General features: G+C 37.3%; 2 protein-coding genes across 2 annotated transcripts in view; both read right to left on the bottom strand.

Moving 5' to 3' along the window:
* Window positions 1-2953: 2953 nt before the first annotated feature.
* Window positions 2954-20461, bottom strand: part of LOC143272741 (anoctamin-3-like) — a 176892-nt gene continuing 159384 nt past the window's right edge. The window contains exons 13-14 of the mRNA XM_076568719.1: window positions 3289-3403; window positions 2954-3133 (exon numbers count right to left, since the gene is read on the bottom strand). Of these exons, the coding sequence (XP_076424834.1) occupies window positions 2954-3133; window positions 3289-3403 (295 nt within the window). The remainder of the gene's footprint in view (window positions 3134-3288; window positions 3404-20461) is intronic.
* On the bottom strand, window positions 5879-6840 carry LOC143272739 (olfactory receptor 4F15-like). The gene has a single exon (XM_076568718.1). It carries the CDS (start codon window positions 6815-6817, stop codon window positions 5879-5881), a length of 939 nt encoding a protein of 312 aa, XP_076424833.1. The 5' UTR covers window positions 6818-6840.

The following is a 20461-nucleotide window of genomic DNA, read 5'->3' on the forward strand; positions in this document are numbered from 1 at the left end:
ATATATGGAGTCATGTAATTGCTCTCTTCACCTCTTTAAGAGCAATTTGATAAGCAGGTTTCTGCATGAGTATCTTGAGGCTTAGCAGTGTGCTCAGTTCTTAAAGGAAACTACTGGTATCTATGGACCATACCGAGTACATAGCTCCTGAGTTTTTATTTTTCCAGTGAGTGTTTCCTCCAATGAGTTTGTATAAACCAATTTTGACTTGTGAAATCATCTAACATAGTTTATAAAAAATGATATTTACCCCAAAGGAAATATAACATAACATCAACCCAGAAATTTTCAAACTTTTGTTAATTTACACTTCACTTGCATTCTGTTTTCCCCTAATGTTGATTAAATGAAGCATAAGAAAAATCATTCTGTTGTTTTTTCAACACTGTCCTTAACTCACTGTTTTTGCAATGTTTACAACTGCTAGGATATGACGCCCAGGCTTTGTGAGCTTATCATGTCACACGGTAACAGCTCAACTGTCTAGGTTGTGATTTGCTGCTACTTTTTCAATATAGAAAAAAAACTTGCAATTACTAGTCTGGGATCTGTTTATTTGTATACTAATAATACATAGAATTCTTAAAATTCTAGCTTCTTATTAATTTCAAGATCTTTTAAAAGTAATGAATTATTGTTGTCTTAAAGCAAGGAGAGTTATCAACAATCTTCACCATTGTTACTGTTTTTTTCCAAACATAAAAATAGTAAAAGGAGAAAGTAGGACTAAGATTATTGGAGTCAAACAATGGCTATTCCAGAGTTCCTTTGGATTTTGAGATCTAGCATATACACATTCAACGTTTATCCAGGAACTCTTTCAGAATTTCAAGGTGAAAATACCTTTGTCTGCAACTAATTAGATTTAAAGATTCAAACTCTACATAGAAAATTCTACTTGTAATACAAATGTCCAAACTTCTCCTGAGGTCATTGGGGCACACAATCCAGAACTAGGTGCTACCTATAATTTCAGTCTCATTTCTAACCCACATGTCTAATTACCTTCACTGTTTGTTCTTATCACTGAAAAGAGAAAGGACTCAGTCACTGAAAACTTCTTAGTTTCCCTTGATGGGAACAGCCAGGGAACAAACATCTAGAATTGCATTTCATTTCAATATGGAAAAATGTCAGTTCCATCTCCTCCTCCTCCCAATCCAGGCATCCTAGATTTGAAAACAGAGGTTAAGTTTTGACCTAAGTGGTGGTCATATCTGTAGTTAGAGTTTTCTCCAGTCCTGCTTATGCCTGCAGTTGCTCAGACCCAAGTAAACACACAGAGACTTATATTACTTATAAACTGTATAGCCAAGGCAGGCTTCTTGCTAACTGTTCTTATATCTTAAATTAACCCATTTCTATGCAAATTTACCTTGCCACATGGTTCATGGCTTACCAGTATCTTTACATGTTGCTTCTCATGGTGGCAGTGACAGTGTCTCCCCCCGCTCAGCCTTCCTGTTCTTCTTTCTCTTTGTCCTGCCTATACTTCCTCCCTGGCTACTAGCCAGTCAGCACTTTATTTATTAACCTATCAGAGCAACACATTCACAGCATACAGATCATTCCTCTGCACACTTCTTCAAAAAAAAGGCGGGGGGGGGGGGAATATGCCAGTAGATTCTGTGATCTTTCCTCTGTTTTTACATATATCCACCACCTACTTACTACCTATTCCTCAGATTGAACTACAGGCATGTTTATTTGTAGCTCAGTAACTTCAGCAAATGAAGAGTGAATACTCCTCAAACAGAAAGCATAGTAGCAATACATGTAAACTCATACTAAAATAATTCTGTTAGTTTTGATAATTTTTTTTGGTTACTGTTGGTATTGGCCATGCTTTTTTGTGATAGGGGTCATGAGGTTGAACAGTTAAGAAGGAGTTTTGGTGGGGATATGGGAGGAGCTGGGTGATCTGGGTGATGGTAAAGAATGTGATCAAAATAAATGAAGACAACAATAATTCTTCATATATTCCTTCAATTGCCTAAGTTCCAGGTGGGCCTTCATATTTCGGATCAGGTTCCGGTAACCGTATTCTTTGATTTAGTCTTCACTCAGAGAAATATATCATTTGATAATTTTTTTGTTAGCAACAGCAATAAGATTTAAAATTTGCCACAAATTCTTTTGTTTTACTTGAGTTTTAAAATGGCTTATTTAGCAAGGGAACTTTTGCTCTTCAATTCTGTTGCCTTACACAAGTTAGAAACAATTTTTTGGTGGAAAAATAATAAAAAGAGAAGCTTTAACTTGAATAAATATACAGACATAGTTTCTGCCCCAGCAGCAGCCTGCCTCTGTCACAAAAGGAGTTGTGTTATCACCTGTCTCCAGCTGCCTTTCCCCATCAACTAAGTGACATGTTCACCCCTTAAAAGTGCCTGCCAGGCTCAGCTCGCTCTCTTTGACTCTTCACTTTCCTTGTCTCTAATCTCTCTTGCTTCTTGCTCCTCTTTGTTTCTTCTTTCCTCTCTTGACGTTTCTTTTCTCCCTTGCTTTTCTTCTTCCTCTGGTCTGTCTGCTTCTTTCAAGTCCCCATGCTGACATGGCCTTTCACTCATCCACTCTCTCCTTCACCAGTAAACCTTGCACTAGGTCTGTTGGGCATGGCTTGTTTGCTTAGTGGCATACCTTGCTTGGCAGGGCCCCCCAAAATGTACCCACTATTGCCTTCCTTTTTATTTACCCTTTTACATGATGTGTCACAAATACTATTTCTCTATGCAGGAAAGTTCTAGACTCTAACACTTCTTTCAAAGCAAGTCACATTCCCTATTTGAAGTCATATTCTTAAACAATTAAGCTATTTCAAATTATTTTCATTCAAGGAAGTTAATCCTATATGTATTGCTATTAGTGTGTGTGTGTGTGTGCGCGCACACACACACACACACACACACACACACACATATTTCAGATTATTTGGGGACTACAGTGCTGTGAACTATACCTTGTTCTTTTGTTCCATGTCTACATTGTATTTAAGCAAATATGCAGCCAGCTTCTGATTATCTTCAGACACAGCATAGTGAAGAGAAGTATTACCATTTTTGTCCATACGATTGGGATTAGCACCAAGCTTCAACAATGTACACGTGCATCCATATGACCAGTTTTGTACAGCCTAGGGATTATACCAAGAAACAGATTGCTTGTTCAATTACTTCAATATAAACAGCACATAGAGTTCACCAATTACTAACATGTTCATGGGATAAGTTTGTTTTATAATCATTTAAATTAAGTTATGTTATGCTAGATTTGAATAGCTATATATACCTTCATCAGAGGTGTGATGGAATTCCAGTCAACAGCATTAATGTCACATTTATTTCTCAGTAGAACATTTACTACTTCTTCCCAGCCATAGACACAAGCAAAATGCAGAGCAATCCTATGGAAATGAGAAATTTTTAATGAAATTCTAGAACACTATGCTAAAATTTACAATTACTCATGTAATCATAAAATATTAAATGGCACATAATTCTTAAACATTGAATGATAGGTGTTTCTTCCACCTTCTGAACAAATACTTAAGTCCTTGTAAAAAATGGAAATATTTATTAACTTGTATTACTCACTATACTGGTAAAAAGACCTTTTCAATGGTGTCTTTTGTGTGGTGCTTTGAACTGAGCACATGGCCTCTTCCATGCATAGAAATAAATCTGCCAGTGAGCAATACCCCCTAACCAGGAGCAGGTTTAGAGAAAAAGCATGGCATTAAGGTTAAATCACCATAGGTTTAATTATAACTTAAACTTTGCTACAAACTACTTAGGCTTTCTATGAATCAATTCTCTCATCAGTAAAGCTAAGATGAAAAACAGTAGTTATTTCACAGAATACCACTGTGATTCATCAATGGGAATTATGCAAAATGTTTAGAATAGCTCCCTGCACTTGACAATTCAATTTAATATTATCACTGTCCCTTCTGCTCAGCAAACAAGATTTCAAGTACACAAAATTATGTGATAATAATTCTTCTGATATATTTAAGTATTGCTAATTTCAAGGGTTCTAAATTATATTTAAAGTCTCTAAATTTGCTTAAGGGGGACAAAGCAGCAATATTTTAAGAATAGTACAATAGGAATGCTACATAATAGATGTTCATGTTAACAATGTTGAATAAATTACTTGGTAAATTTGTGAATTATCAGGATAAATTTGTAGGCAGGATTGGACAATCTGGCCTAGAGACCTGTAGGTGGAGTGCAAGTCTTGAGACAGTACTGAGGATCCAGAGAAGACAGAACACAGAGAGGTCCTCCCCTCCTTCTGGCTCCCCTATGCTGGTCTTTGAATATAACAAGGGCCATATAACATCCTCCACGCAGGCCACTCCTACCAGCACATAAGCACTATTACCTTTCTTTAAAGTCTTTGTCATGCACGCTGTGTTTCCCAAGTTTTATCATTCTCTGCAGTCTCTTGACATCACCTTCACTCACAGCTTGGTGGATCTTTTTGTGAGGTTTGTATCTGGCTTCATTTGCAAAAATGCTTTTCATATCACATAAAAAGTACACCAAGTTTTTTTTCTGGGACATTGCAGAAACCCATAGGTGTCTTTTCCTTAATTCCATGAACCAAGTTCTTCATGACTGAAGATACTTACTGGTCTCACAGCCTGGCCCTGACCTTCAGATTTTCCCTAGTATTGGTCCTTTGACCCACTAATTTTCCCACTCAAGATCAGCTTATGGAAAATCAAGATAAGCCCACAAGGTCCCCCACCAAAATTGTGTGGTATGGGAAATAGCTTATGGCACCCCTAGATACAGTTGCTGGACTCCAGGTTCCCAAGCAACACAGGTAAACATTGATGTGCTATTCACATGCAAAAGAGCGGGCCTCCTGCATTGCTAACATCCCTCGAGTTTAAGGATGTTCATTGTGAATGTACAGGCCACTTCTGGCCATTTCTCTGCAGGAAAACAAGTGTGTTCCATTAAATATCCACATCACTCTCACTGTAAACAATGCTCCTCCTCAGCTTCCATCTAACACTCAATGCTCCAGCCCTTTTACTCCCCTTCTACACTTTTCTCTCTTCTTTCCTCCTCCCTTCTCCCTCCCCCTTTTCTCCCTCCTTTACTCATACAATCTTAAGCTCTTTGTCTTCCTCTTCCATTTTTCACTACTCCCTTTTCAACTCTATTCTTCTCCCACAAGAACAGCGCCCCCCCCCGTTCCTAAATGCACCCCTGGAATGTCTATCCTAGTGCCGCTCTTTCTTCCTACCTTACTTCCTTCTCTCCACACCCCTTTCACTCCAGGTTTCCCACAAGTTTTCAGATTACACCTATCTCCTATTCCTGCTGATCTTCACCCACACCATATAATCTCATCATTCACTCACAAACCACACACGCAAAATGAAAAGCAAGCAAGCAAGACGTGATGGTTCACATTTTAATCCTAGTGCTCAGGAGGCTAATGCAAGAGAATTTTGAGTTTGCTGCCAGCTTTGATTAAACTTAGTTCCAAATAAGAAAAAGTACCAGAAATGTCTGGAAGGCAGTGCTTAACTGTTCAGGTATGAAAATAATGGATAATTTGTTACGTCCATTTCCATTTGTGCTTTTGATATAGTCTAAAATGTGTATTTCATAATAGCCAGTAAATATGTAACCAATGAAAGACAAAAAAGATACAGAAGTAATAACTAACCAATAAATATGTAATAATATATGGCTAATAACAAGTAGATATGATCATTTCATTATCAATTTGGAATAAATTATTCAAGTTTATCAAGCTGTTAGAGTAGGAATAATAAATCGTGTCAAAATAGAGGACATCACTTAACATTTGTGTTTATAATGCAGTATTCAGGTTGTATATTCTCATGAGGAGCTTAGGAGACCCTTTTCCTACTCAGGAGTTGTTTACTCAGTCTCTTCATTGCCACCTTCATGTCTTTGTTCCTCAGTGTGTAAATGGCAGGGTTCAGGATAGGTGTAATCATGAAGTCCACAATGGCAAGAAACTTATCCACTGGGACATTAGGAAATGGCCATATGTACACAAACATGCATGGTCCAAAGAACAAAACCACCACAGAGATGTGAGCAGAAAGTTTAGACAGGGCCTTGGACAAACTGCCCAAGGATTGTTTCCATACAGTGAACAGTATGAAGATGTAGGAGACAATCAATAAGAAAAAGGTAGTGACAGAAATTAATCCACTGTCAGCAGTAACCAAGAACTCCATTCTGTAGGTGTCTGTGCAGGCAAGTTTGATGAACCTAGGAAGGTCACAGTAAAAACTATCTATCTCATTCGAACCACAAAAAGGCAAATGGACAACAAAAGCTAACTGAGCCACTGAGTGAATGAGACCAATAATCCATGCACCAATCAGAAGCAAAAGGCACATTCGTGGGCTCATGATGGTCAGGTAGTAGAGGGGCTTGCATATGGCCACATATCTGTCCCAGGCCATGGCTACCAGCAACACCATCTCACATGCCCCCAGGACATGAAGGACAAATATTTGGAAGATACAGCCCTGGAATGAAATGGTATTATTCCTGGAGTACAGATCAGAAATCAACTTAGGAACAGTTGAGGTAGAAAAACAAAAGTCAACAAATGAAAGATTGGCTAAAAGGAAGTACATGGGTGAATGTAAATGAGAGTCAAAGACAACTGTAATCACAACTGAGAAATTCCCCAGAAAAATTGTTGCATATGATATTGTAGAAAATGCAAAGAGGAAACATTGTGTTGGTCTGTAGATTGATAATCCCAGGAATACAAACTCAGATACTTCAGAGTAATTTGCTTCATTCATTGGATCTTTCTTGAGTTATCTACAATACTCCAAACAAAGCAGGCAAAGCAGTTACCAGAAATAATAAAATAATAACCCAGCAGTGGAATATTTTATTTGTGAACTCATTACAATAAAATGATTTTATATTAAAAAGTATAATTTAAAATAAATAACTATTGAAAGAAATGCACATAAATTGTTTCAAATTAATAAAAATAATTCTTCATGATCTTCCATATTTTGAAGAACTAATGTCTCTATTCTACTAATATCCATTATGAGTATATACTATATCCCAATACTATGTTATATCCTTTGGTAAAATGGTGGCCCTGTTTCTGGCAGAATTACAGGCACATTGAATACTTTAAGAGTGAACAACTTTAAACACAAACAAAACCTTGATGACTAAGATGAAGAAAAACCAAAGGAGAAGCATTGGTTTATATCAGTGGTGTCTGCCTGAAGAGGAATTAGAGTATCCAAGGACTGAATTGTCCTCTGCAATGACCTTGAGACAAGGGAAGTGCATCAAGGGCCGAGTAAGCACTTGTGTTAAGAACTTTGCTGTTTTATCCTAAGAACAATCTTAGTCACCATACAAATGGTAAATCAACTTTTGTGCTATCTGAGGAAACATAAACAGAAGGGTTAATGGTTATTAATTTCCACTTGCTATCAATTTCTTCATAATCTGATGAAGTTCTATAAATAAGGCAGTGAGCAGAAAGAGTTTCATACACTGACAATTGGAATGTAACTTGATATAATTTCTTTAACAGACACCTTCAAAAGAATATTAAAGCAAGTACAAGGAAATGAAAACCAATATTATATAAAGAGGTGAATCATGTATTTTATTACAAATTCTCACTAGACAAAATACCTAAGAAGCTTGTATTTAAGAGCTGAATGTCTAAAAAAACAGAGGATGATTCTGTCATGCTTACCTGTTAGTTGCTTATTTGTATGCTATCATAGATGTGTTTAATAGTTTAAACCATACAAAATTGACATATCTGCATCTTCCAAAATATATATTACCTAATATATTAATTTACTTTTCTGTCTTATTAACTACTTAATTTTTATGTAACTTAATTAAATAATTTATGTTTAACTCACACATGACTGACTGCCAATGTTTCCCCCTTGTAATTCAACTACCAAGCTCCCTCTAGACTAGGCACTGACAATGACTTATTTTCAATTTTCCTGCCACCTCCTCTCCTATGTGTAATTTTTTAATAAGCTGGTATTCACATGAAAATCCTCATACTGCATACTCAAAAAATAGAATATATTGATGCAAACTCCAGGAACCCACTGGAGTCAGAAATAGAGTTCTGTACAGCAAAACCATATAGGAGGAGGTATCATGATGGTCAGGATGTAGGAGTAGATATCAGAGCAAAACAAAACACTGCAGAGGTTAAAAAAAAGACCACTTAGTGATGATTAAACAGATAGTCACTGGGAAACATTAGAGCTGTATTCAGTGATCTGTTTGATACTGACCCAGAAGAGAAAAATAGTATTTTTCCAACAAAGTTATGACAAATATGTGAGCATATATTGTGGTGATATTTTATTTGTACTGAAATGTTATTTTAATTTTATGTTAATAAATAAAGTTGCCCTGGGGTCAGAGCTATTAGAGCCATAGTAAGAGCGTGGTGGTTAGAAGAGCTAGGTAGATTTCTGTGTGTTCAGGGATACAGCCAGTATTGGAGACATACGCCTTTAAGACCTGGAGGGCGGTACTTACAGGCAGTGATGAGGCAGTCATGTGGTTGGGTTTACAACCAATGAGAAGGCAGAACAGAAAGATTATTTAAACAGGGACACAGGAAGTACCTCCCCCTCTCTCTGGGGGAAGCTAGGAGCACTGCAGGAGGTAAGATTTTATCTCTGAGCTCTGACCTCTCGGCTTTTCTCTTTTACCTTGGCTCTGTGTTTCTTATTTTAATAATACGATTGGTTACATCTACATCTGGCGCCCAACGTGACAAGAATCCATTAAAAACTGCTTGGGGCCGGCTCCCTAGCCGGAGCAGCCGGCTCCCTAGCCCCGGCCCAGGTCTGGGCTCAGGCTGGACTGTGAGCTGCTTGCTTAAAGCCAGTGCTACAAACAGCTCAGGCCTGCCCTGCTAAACAGGGCCCCTGCCTGTAAAGCCAAGCCTTGACTCGGCTCAAGAGGGAACAAGTGGCTGGCTTTAAGCTTTAGCCGGCTACCCCTTCGTTTTCACTTTCACTTTCACTTTCACTTTCGCTTTCGCTTTTGCTTTCTCTCTTGCTTTCTCTCTGTCTCTCTGTTTCTCTCTCTCTCTCTCTCTCTCTCTCTCTCTCTCTCTCTCTCTCTCTGGATTTACACCTAGGACTCTAGGTGGCTGTTTTGAAATTCGCTCGGATTTCTACTGTTCTACGCAGATTTGGTAAGTCATAAAGGAAACTATTTAAAAGACAAATTTTTTCCACATTTAAAAAAATGGGTTTCCTGTGTACATTGGAAGAAAATTGGGGTTTGTTTGAAATTTTAGGCAGTCTGACAATGGAACAACTATATGAAAAGATTAGTATTATGGGAATTATGCAGTTAATCACCATGCTTATTCTCATTTTACTATTTAAAAAGATAGTCGATTTAAGTGCCAGGATAACAGCTTTAGAAAAACCTGTTAATTTTAACAGTGAAGTTGGTTCAAGTTTGGATCATAAGGTTACAGAAAGAAAGCCTGTTTTCACACAGTCATCCTTAATTTATCCTGTAACCGTACAGCAGATGCCTGATCAAATGGCTACACAAAATATCTGGGCTCCAATTGAACTGATGGATTTTAAAAGGTTTAAGGAGGCAATAGTATCTTATGGCATGCATTCCCCATATGTAAAGCAAATGTTAAACTCTTGGTCAACATATAATAGGATTATACCACAGGACTGGCGGGACCTTGCACAAGCTGTTCTGGAACCCAGCCAGAGAATTCAATTTCTGACTTGGTTTAAGGAGGAAGCTAGAAACGTAGAAACACAATGGAGGGATAAAGGAATACAAGTTTGTCAGGATCAGCTTATTGGAGAAGGCCAATATGCTTCAATACAAACACAATGTTTATATGATGTTCAAACCGTAATTTTATGTCGAATGGCAGCCTTGAATGCATGGGACAGAGTTGATGAACCAGGAAAAAAACATGAGTCATTCACAAAGGTTATGCAAGGCCCTAAAGAATCTTTCACAGATTTTTTAGAAAGACTGGCTTCAGCAGTAAACAGAATGGTCTCAGGATCAGAAGCTAGTAAGGCAATAATTGAAGCTTTGGCATTTGAGAATGCGAATGCAGCATGCAAAAGAATAATCAGGCCGTTAAGGGCAAGATCTGCACCTTTGGAAGATTGGATTAGAGAAACAATTAATGTTGAGGTTGATGAGCATGATACGTGGGTAGGAGAAGTAATTTCAAAAGGTTTGAGGAGTGTTAGATGTTTTGGGTGTGGAAAGCAAGGACATTTTAAAAGGGACTGTAAACAGGTCAATCCTAGAAGCAATGTTTCTTCAAGGAACAATGGCAACAGAATGCCCCTTCCTTCTGGAGTATGCAGAAGGTGTGGTAAGGGAAAACACTGGACCAACGAATGTAGATCAACAAAGGACAGACAGGGTAATCCTTTGCCTCAGTTTTCGGGAAACTCCCGGAGGGGCCTCATGCAGGCCCCCATAGCAAAACCAGTTCAAACCTTTCCTGCAGCTGTAGAGGAAATCCCTGCTCTGAGCGATTAAATAACCAAATGACTATTGGAATAAATCATGCTGATCAGGATGATGAAACAGAGAGAATAGAAAATTCAGGAGAAAACATAAAGAAAATTTTTTGGCAAACTTCTATTAATGAACAGAGACCAAAATTAACGATAAAAATAAATGGTGTTTTGTTGTCTGGTCTGGTAGACACAGGTGCGGACATTACCATAATTGCACCAGAATTTTGGCATCCAGCTTGGCCTCTTCAAGAGGTAAACGTTCAACTGTTAGGAATTGGGACATTATCTGGAGTGAAACAGAGTGCAAGATGGCTGGAATGTATAGGTCCAGAAGGACAGAGAGGAAAATTAAAACCATATGTCGCTAACATAGCTATGAACCTGTGGGGTCGAGACTTGTTGCAACAATGGAATACTCAGATTAAAATCCCTCCAATCTCAGAAACAAATCATAAACTAGCACATGTTTCTGAGAGAAATATTAGAAGGCATTATTTTGAGTCATCACCAGCCATCCATATTATACAGGAACAGGGCACAACAACTGATAATCTTCCAAAAATACCAACAGCTCTACCTTTAAAATGGTTAACAGACAAGCCTGTATGGGTTCAGCAATGGCCTTTAACAACAGAGAAACTCCAGGCTTTAGAAGAGCTGGTAGAAGAACAGTTAAATGCTCAGCATATTGAACAGTCAACCAGCCCTTGGAATTCTCCTGTATTTGTTATTAAAAAGAAATCTGGTAAATGGAGAATGGTAACAGACCTTAGAGCAATTAACAAAGTAATTCAGCCGATGGGCTCTCTACAATCTGGAATTCCTTTGCCTACTCTGTTACCAAAAGGATGGCCTCTCATAGTTATTGATTTAAAAGACTGTTTCTTTTCAATACCCTTACAAGAAAAGGACAAAGAAAGATTTGCTTTCACAGTGCCTACTTATAATAATTCTCAACCGGTTAAAAGATTTCAATGGAGGGTCCTCCCACAGGGAATGTTAAATAGCCCAACTCTGTGCCAATATTTTGTACAACAGCCATTGGAAGTGATACGTAAAAAATTTCCTAAATCTATAATTTATCATTATATGGATGATATTTTACTAGCTGACTCAAATGCAGATACTTTAGAAAGAATGTTTGAAGAAGTAAAGAAAATTTTGCCTTGCTGGGGATTACAAATTGCTCCTGAAAAAATACAAAGAGGGGATTCTATTAATTATTTAGGATATAAAATAGAGCTACAAAAAATTAGACCCCAAAAGGTGCAAATTAGGAGAGATAGACTACAGACTCTTAATGACTTTCAAAGATTATTTGGAGATATTTCTCATCTACGAACTATTGTTGGGGTAAAAAATGATGAACTGACTAATTTGTTCAAAACCTTAGAAGGTGACAAGGACTTAAATAGTCCAAGAGAATTATCACCTGAAGCTGAGAAAGAATTGGCCTTGGTAGAAAAGAAAGTACATGAAGGGCACGTGGATCGTATTGATCCAAAGCTGGATTGCATTTTGGTTATTTTACCTTCTAGGCATTCCCCTACTGGAATATTAATGCAGAGGGAAGATATTATATTGGAATGGATATTTTTACCAAATAAACCAAATAAAAAATTAAAAACTTATGGGGAAAAAATCTCTGACTTGATTTGGAAAGGAAAATTGAGACTTCGTCAATTAGCAGGAATAGACCCAGCAGAAATTGTCGTACCTTTAACTAAGGAGGACATTGAAAAATTATGGACAGAAAGTGAACCTTGGCAAAGAGCTTGCAGTAATTTTTTGGGAGAAATTAACAGCAAATATCCCAAAAGCAACAGAATTGATTTTATAAAGAGAGCTGATTGGATCTTGCCTCGAATTGTACGGCAAAAACCCATATCTGGAGTTCGTACATTTTATACAGATGCCAACAAAGAAGGAAAGGCAGGTTACAAATCAGAAAATTTAAGTAAAGTGGTACAAAGTCCTTATAATTCAGTGCAAAAATCAGAATTGTATGCTATTCTGTTGGTATTAATGGATTTTTCAGAACCTCTCAACATAGTAACTGACTCTCAGTATGCTGAAAGAGTGGTATTACATATTGAGACTGCAGAATTTATCCCTGATGCTTCAGAATTAACTTCACTATTTATTCAATTACAAGATACAATCAGGAAAAGGAGTCATCCTTTATATATAACTCACATCCGATCTCATACTGGTTTGCCAGGCCCTTTAGCACAAGGCAATGATGAGATTGATAAATTATTGGTAGGAAATGTGCTGGAGGCCTCAGAATTTCATAAAAAACATCATGTCAATAGTAAAGGTTTAAAAAGGGATTTTTCCATAACCTGGCAACAAGCCAAAGAAATAGTAAAGAAATGTCCTACTTGTTCTTTCTATAATCAAACGCCATTACCAGCAGGATGTAACCCAAAGGGTACTCAGAGGAATGAAATTTGGCAGATGGATGTGTTTCACTTTGCAGAATTTGGAAAATTGAAATATGTACACCACACTATCGATACTTATTCAGGATTTCAATGGGCAACTGCTCTGAGTTCTGAAAAAGCTGATTCTGTAATCACTCATTTGCTAGAAGTTATGGCCATTATGGGTATACCTGCACAAATCAAAACTGACAATGCTCCATCATATGTCTCTGTTAAAATGAAACAGTTTTTTGCTTATTACAATATAAAGCATATTACAGGTATACCACATAATCCTACAGGTCAAGCAGTTATAGAAAGATCAAACAGAACTCTAAAGGATATGCTAAATAAACAGAAAGGAGTAACAAAAACCCCCAGAAATAGACTGCATAATGCTCTATTAACTTTGAATTTTCTGAATGCCAATGAGAAAGGAACAACAGCTGCAGAGAGACATTGGGTAATAGAAAAAACTACAGAATTAAATCAGCCTATATACTTTAAGGATGTGCTGACCTCAGAATGGAAGCCAGGGTATGTATTACGTTGGGGACGAGGTTTTGCTTTTGTTTCTACAGGAGAAGATAAGCTGTGGGTACCATCAAAATTGATAAAGGTTCGATTTGAACAAGAGAAACCTCTTAATTAGAGGAGGTGATAGTTCATCAACCAGCATGAACATCCAATTTAAACTAACTTGTACAGTAACACATGCCTTTTCATTTAACCAGATAATAACCTGCCAAAAAGGAACATCCCCAAAATTAGTCTTGGGGGAAGGTTTTTGTTTTTGTCTTTTAGGAGAATGATGGTTAAGGAATCTGAAGAACACAAGACAAATGAGACAACTGAAGAAAAGGGACAAATCATCTATCCCAGGAAACAAAGTGAAACGGCGTATGGGTATATATAATCTTAAAAAAAAAAAAAAAAAAAAAAAAAAAATTTATGTCTTCTTAAATGTTTGTTTCTGCTTTTCTCTAAAGATTTAACACTATTGGTTTTCTAATAGTCCCAGTTCAATTAAAATTTAAAGCTGACTTTGGAGTTGGAGAATGGCTCTCTCCTTCTTTAAACTCAAGCATGTTGTTAAAAGGAAAATGCAAATTCCCTGTATCATGCCAGAAAGAGCCATTTTCTGCTATGGGACAGGACAAAAGCCAAATTAATTAAGGGACTATTCTATTACTAATCTCAACTCTTTGATTCTATTCTGATTCTTTAAACTTTTCTTAAAGTATAAATTTTATATCAAAATTTACAAGATTAATAGATACATATACATTTTAAACTTTGTTAAGATAGGAATGGTCATATAGAGTACTAACTAATTCTAGAAAAAAGGCTTCAATTAGCTGCATATATATGTCTTTGTGTTCGAGTCTCTTATCAGTTTTCTGCAGGAAATCACGGCCAGGCCTAACATCAACTGAAGTCTCCGGAAAGAAGATGGGGCCCCACAACAACAACAACAATTCCACGTGGACAATAATAATATCACTGAACTGACAAACATCATCTATAGATCAGCTTTGAACTACAAGGTGCTCAGAGCAATTTTGAGATGACTAGCTGAGATGATCCAGTCTCAAAGACTACTTAAATAAGGACTTGAGATAAACCCTGAACTTTGGCAATACACATGGACTGGATAATAATGAAGGATATAGTTACCTTTCCTAGAATTTGACAATTAACCTAAAATTTTTCTTTCAGGATAAAGATAACTTCGCCCATACCCAGCAGGAAGCAATTTTAAGAATGACGCCCACATTCCCAAAGAGGTGGTGTGGGGCGGGTGGTTTTTTTTTTTTGGTTCTTTTTAATGGGTTTTGGGTCTGGGATAATTTTCATTATTTAGGGGGGTAGGTTACAAGTTGTCAAGGGTTAGGAAAAAGGCTAAGCAAAGGAGATTAGATTTAAGGTTCTTGTTTTAAAAAAAAAAAAGAAAGAAAGAAAGAAAGAAAGAAAGAAAGAAAGAAAGAAAGAAAGAAAGAAAGAAAGAAAGAAAGAAAGAAAAGAAAAGAAAAAGACAATTACTAGTTTTAAATACTTTACATTATTACCAACTATTAGGATATAAAGAAATGAAAGTTAGTAGTTAGACATTACAATAGAAATTGTAGTCATATTAGATATGTTTTAAAAATTGAGCAGATATATTTTAGACAGGTCATCTTCAAACCCTTCAGAGATCTACTGAATATGGCATTTAAAATGTTTTAATAACTTAGAAATTTTTCTTTTTTGAGACATGTCGGCTCCTGGCAGTACCAATCTACTTCAGAGAAAATATGGGCATTGAAGAAACTGCATATGGAGTTAATTTTCATTGTGGCAAAAGTTAGCCACTGGACAACAAAGTATCCTCAAATCAACAGAAAAAATGGACAATCAGAACACGAAACAAAGGACTACCAATTCCTGCCAAAACAAGTGTGGTTATGGCTTTATCAGACGGCATCTTCTGAGGCCAGGACAATATGGCACCATCCCTGAAGTGGCCTTCACAATCTGGAAAAGGTACAGTGCCCTTTTCTTTGAAGGCAGCTGAACAGGCAGTGGGCCGATGGCTTCTGTTGTGCAATGGAACAGCAACTGAAAGCTCACGCCTCTCAATAGTAGACTGGCATTTAATAGAGGGATGTGGAGAAGGGCATGCTTAGATGAAGCCATATATGCACAGCCAAGAAGAATGGACAGCTGAATTCAAAAACCATCAACAATTTCCAGAATTTAAAATCCTGAATCATGACATGACACTAGTGGAATTCAGGTGTTTCTGGTACATGGACTGCTCTCACCCAATGTGAGGTTGAACTGTTGACCTTGTGTACAACCTACTTCACAAATGAGTCTGTCAGATACCATAAGCCTATAGGCTGAAGATGATGCCCCAACACTGTGGAGAAACCTCAGGTGACTGTCCAGGCAGCTGGCTGTTTCTGTCAACTCACAAAATTTTTGGAAGCTGCTTTTGTGCACTTCTTGTTTTTATTTTTGTTAGCTAATATTATTTCCTTCTTGGGTCTCTGAGGGAGTTGAAGATTAGTTAGTTATAGTTGAAGATTAATTAGGATAGAAAGTGAATTAGATACATTTTGGACTTACTAAAATAGGATAGATAAGGGAATTATTTTCTCTGATTTGTCAAATACAAATGGACTAGACATCGTTTAGGTATTTGTTACTTGTATATATTGTATATAGTTATTGTACTTTTGTATATAGTTTTTCTTTTGTTAGTTATAACCTTTTGCCTTTTTTCTTTTTATTAAAATAGAAAAGGGGAAATGTGGTGATATTTTATTTGTACTGAAATGTTATTTTAATTTTATGTTAATAAATAAAGTTGCCCTGGGGTCAGAGCTATTAGAGCCATAGTAAGAGCGTGGTGGTTAGAAGAGCTAGGTAGATTTCTGTGTGTTCAGGGATACAGCCAGTATTGGAGACATACGCCTTTAAGACCTGGAGGGCGGTACTTACAGGCAGTGATGAGGCAGTCATGTGGTTGGGTTTACAACCAATGAGAAGGCAGAACAGAAAGATTATTTAAACAGGGACACAGGAAGTACCTCCCCCTCTCTCTGGGGGAAGCTAGGAGCACTGCAGGAGGTAAGATTTTATCTCTGAGCTCTGACCTCTCGGCTTTTCTCTTTTACCTTGGCTCTGTGTTTCTTATTTTAATAATACGATTGGTTACATCTACAATATATATATATGTTAACCCTGATTTGAATAATACACAATATACAATTATATATACTTTTTGTCAAAACATGTCAAAAATATATAGTATATATATATATATATATATATATATATATATATATATATATATATTTGTGTAACAGTTAAATCTTTATAATTCAAATTCATTGTATCTAAGCAAGAAGTAAAGGCACAATCACAGAGGTGAATGACAATATATTTTTCCCATCAAAGGAGCTTTAATTAGGCCTAAAACTTGTGGTCATTTATTGTGAGGAATCCAAGGCATGCACATTTAGAAGTGCAAAGTTATACATCCTGTATTTTCAAAGAATAGGCATAGAGAAGCACCAAAACCAAAAGTCGGGGCTACCGAGATGGCTCAGTTGGTAAAGTGTTTGTTGTACAAGCATGAGGTTCTGAATTTCACCCAGGAACCCAGGTTAAAAATTCAAGCATAGTTATGTGAGTTTGTAATTCCAGTATGCACACAAGCCAGTCTAACAAAGTTTGTGAGCCTCAGGCCAGTGAGAAATCCTGTCTCACTCATGCATACTCAAACAAAACCAAGGTAGGTGTCATTTGAGGAACAGCAACCATCATTGTTCTCTTGCATGTATATAAACATGGACCCACACATGAACAAACACACCCACTATATGCACAAATACTAACAGAAAGCAATACTACTAGGTTTATTGTTTGTTTCTAAATGATTGGGCAACTGACCAGGTTACTTTGACTTTCTTTTTTATGTCAAACTGTTCTTTGCTAATTTTCGATTATGGCTTGGAAAGCTATCACAATTTTACTCATATTGTAATGAATAATCAAAGTAATCATGCTGGAAGGAGTAGATCTAATTTTAAGGAGAAGGAAAGTATGTGTAGGGAACTCACAAAACAGGCATGCAATGGCCAGTAGGCTTATTAACAATAAACCTTATTAGTCATGAGTAGTTTGGAAGCTTTTAGTTTAACAATCAAAATAGCCAAGAAAGAGATCAACAAAGAGTGATAAAACATATACGAGAGAAATAATTCTCAGTATTATCAATGTTTCAGAACAAAAATTTTCTTACACTCTTGATTTATAAGTTGAAAACATTAATTAAGAAGAGACACCAAGTTGATTTCTAGAAAACTAATTCCAATGCAAGTTTTGTTCTTAAGTAATGTGTAGATGTAATTAATTAATTGTGTGTGTGTGTGTGTGTGTGTGTGTGTGTGTGTTCCATAGGGTGCTTTTGACAGTCAGAGAACACTTCACCTTGTAGGAGTTGGTTCTTTTTTTCCCAATGTGGGTTCGAGGCACCAAGCTCAGGTATTTGGGCTTGGCAGCGTTTACATGCCAAGCCATCTCCACCATGACTAGAAATAATCATTTTTTTTGACAATTTTCTCCTGTCTGAAATAAGGGATTTGCATATCACAAATTTATTTTATTTAGCATCTAAAGGGAAGGAAAGTTCCTTTCATGAATGCGTCATCATTTCTTTTCCAGAGCTTGACAATCTACACTGCCACTGTAATTGTGGTTTTCTTTATTTTTATACCTATGCTAAATTTGCGCAGTAAGGGCTGATTGCAAAGAAATAATGACTAATACCAATTAAGAAAACGAAACAGTCCATTTGGGGTAGGTGTTTGGACCCCTGGTGCTGTAATACTCCCAGTGCAGCAATTCTCAACCTGTGGATTGCAACACCTTTGGCAAATTTCTATCTCTAAAATTATTTACATTACTATTCATAACAGCAGCAAAATTAGAGATATGAGGTAGCAACAAAATAATTTTATGGTTGGTCACCACAATGTGAGGAACTATATTAAAGGATCGAAGTGTGAGGAAGGTTGAGAACCACTGTTAGTGATTCAAGTCACATGACAAGCAGAGGGCAGGAAACCTCAGCTGGATGATGAACACATTATAGCACACAGGGGAGCACAGACAGAGGGGAAGAGTTTGAACATGACAGCATGAACAAAGCATCGGTTTAGAATTAGATGACAACATCAAGCAACTGTAAGTCAGAACCACCAAGACAATGAAGACCAAATTTTATATATTTTATTTTAAGTGTTTGGGGAGATTTCTAGGGATTGAACTAGGGCCTTGGTCACATAAAGTGAGTACTCTCCTGTTGAGGTTTATCTCCAGCCTGAACTGCTAGAACTTTATTTTATTTTTTTAATTTATTTAATTTTTTTTTCATTTTACATATTAACCACAGTTCCCCCTCCTTCCCTTCCCCCCCCTCCGTGGTGGTTTTATGTTCCCCATAATATTGTGCCCTCTAATAAACTTATCTGGGGTCCGAGACAGAACAGCCACAACAGAGGATAGGCAGTGGTAGCACACGCCTTTAATCCTAGCATTTCAGAGGCAGAAATCCATGTGTTCAAGGATACAGACAGGCATGGTGACTCATCATGCCTTTAATCCCAGAAAGCGAGCCTTTAATCCCAGGGAGTGGTGGTAAAAAAGCAGAAAGGTATATAAGGCGTGAGGATCAGAAACTAGAAGCATTTGGCTGGTTAAGCATTTAGCTGGTTAAGCTTTCAGGCTTCTAGCAGCAGTTCAGCTGAGAGCCATTTGGATATGAGGACACAGAGGCTTCCAGTCTGAGGAAACAGATCAGCTGAGAAGTTGGCCAGGTGAGGTTAGCTGTGGCTTGTTCTGTCTCTCTGACCATCCAGCATTTCACCCCAATAACTGGCCCCTGGTTTGATTTTATTAATAAGACTCTCTAAGATTCATTCTACACCCCTCTCTCAGCCACCCCTCATAGGGAGTAAGGCCTATGGAGAGTCAACAGAGGTTGGCATACCAACTTGGGGCAGGACCAAGCTCCTCCCCCCTTCATCAAGGCTGAGCAAGATATTCCACCATAGGGAAAGATATATATATATATATTGATTTTTAACACTTTTTTGGGTTTTGTTTGTTTTGGTTTGTGGTTTTTTTTGGGGGGGGTTGTGGTGGTTGAGACAGGGTTTCTCTGGGCAGCCTAGAACATTTTATAGTAACACTGAAAATAAGTATCATTAAGGATGTGGAGATACTGAAACTTTAGTACATAGTGAGAATCTCAAATGCTATGTTGTTATGGGAAACTGTAAAAGTGCTTCAATTTTTTTTTTATTAAATGATCTCATATGATACCACATGATCCTGTAATTCCATTTCTAGATATAGTACAAAAATAAATGAAATCAGGATTTTTGAAGAGGTGGTGAAACCAGTGCTTTGAGGTCATCTTTCATTGAAAAAAGAATTCAATTCGCTCTTTGCAGGGTAACTAAAAGTTGGATGCAAAGTTGGCATTTCTGCCTTCACTCTGTGTCTGTACTTGTCAGAAGGCACAAAGATAATTAATCTTGTCTCTTTAATTCCTTGAATTTCAGGCAGGACAAAGCTTCACAGGACAGACCATCCTTTCACTTATCTGTGAGGGTGAGTTTGTACTTTCAGTGATTAACCCTGTAACAACTTACAGTATTGCCCCCTCAGACAGACTAGCACTGGATCAATGGCGGCTCATTGATGCTGTTGGGTGGGACCTTAGTTAGAACTGCTTGTGTATGTGTACTGTCCTCTTGCTAGACCTCATGTCAGTCCTGTGAAGACAAACTTGATGTCACTGGATCTCTTTATCTGTTCCTCATCCTACTGTGGCTATCTTCTTTTCCCCCAATACTGTGTCTTTAATTGGTGAGTTGGCCAAGCCTCCCTGATGCAGCTACCAGAGCCCAGGCTT

The sequence above is a fragment of the Peromyscus maniculatus genome, chromosome 4 (assembly GCF_049852395.1).
Source record: "Peromyscus maniculatus bairdii isolate BWxNUB_F1_BW_parent chromosome 4, HU_Pman_BW_mat_3.1, whole genome shotgun sequence".
NCBI lineage: Eukaryota > Metazoa > Chordata > Mammalia > Rodentia > Cricetidae > Peromyscus > Peromyscus maniculatus.

Coding starts and splice junctions, on each gene's coding strand:
- LOC143272739 (XM_076568718.1), bottom strand. CDS start 6,817: ATGAATGAAGCAAATTACTCTGAAGTATCTGAGTTTGTATTCCTGGGA.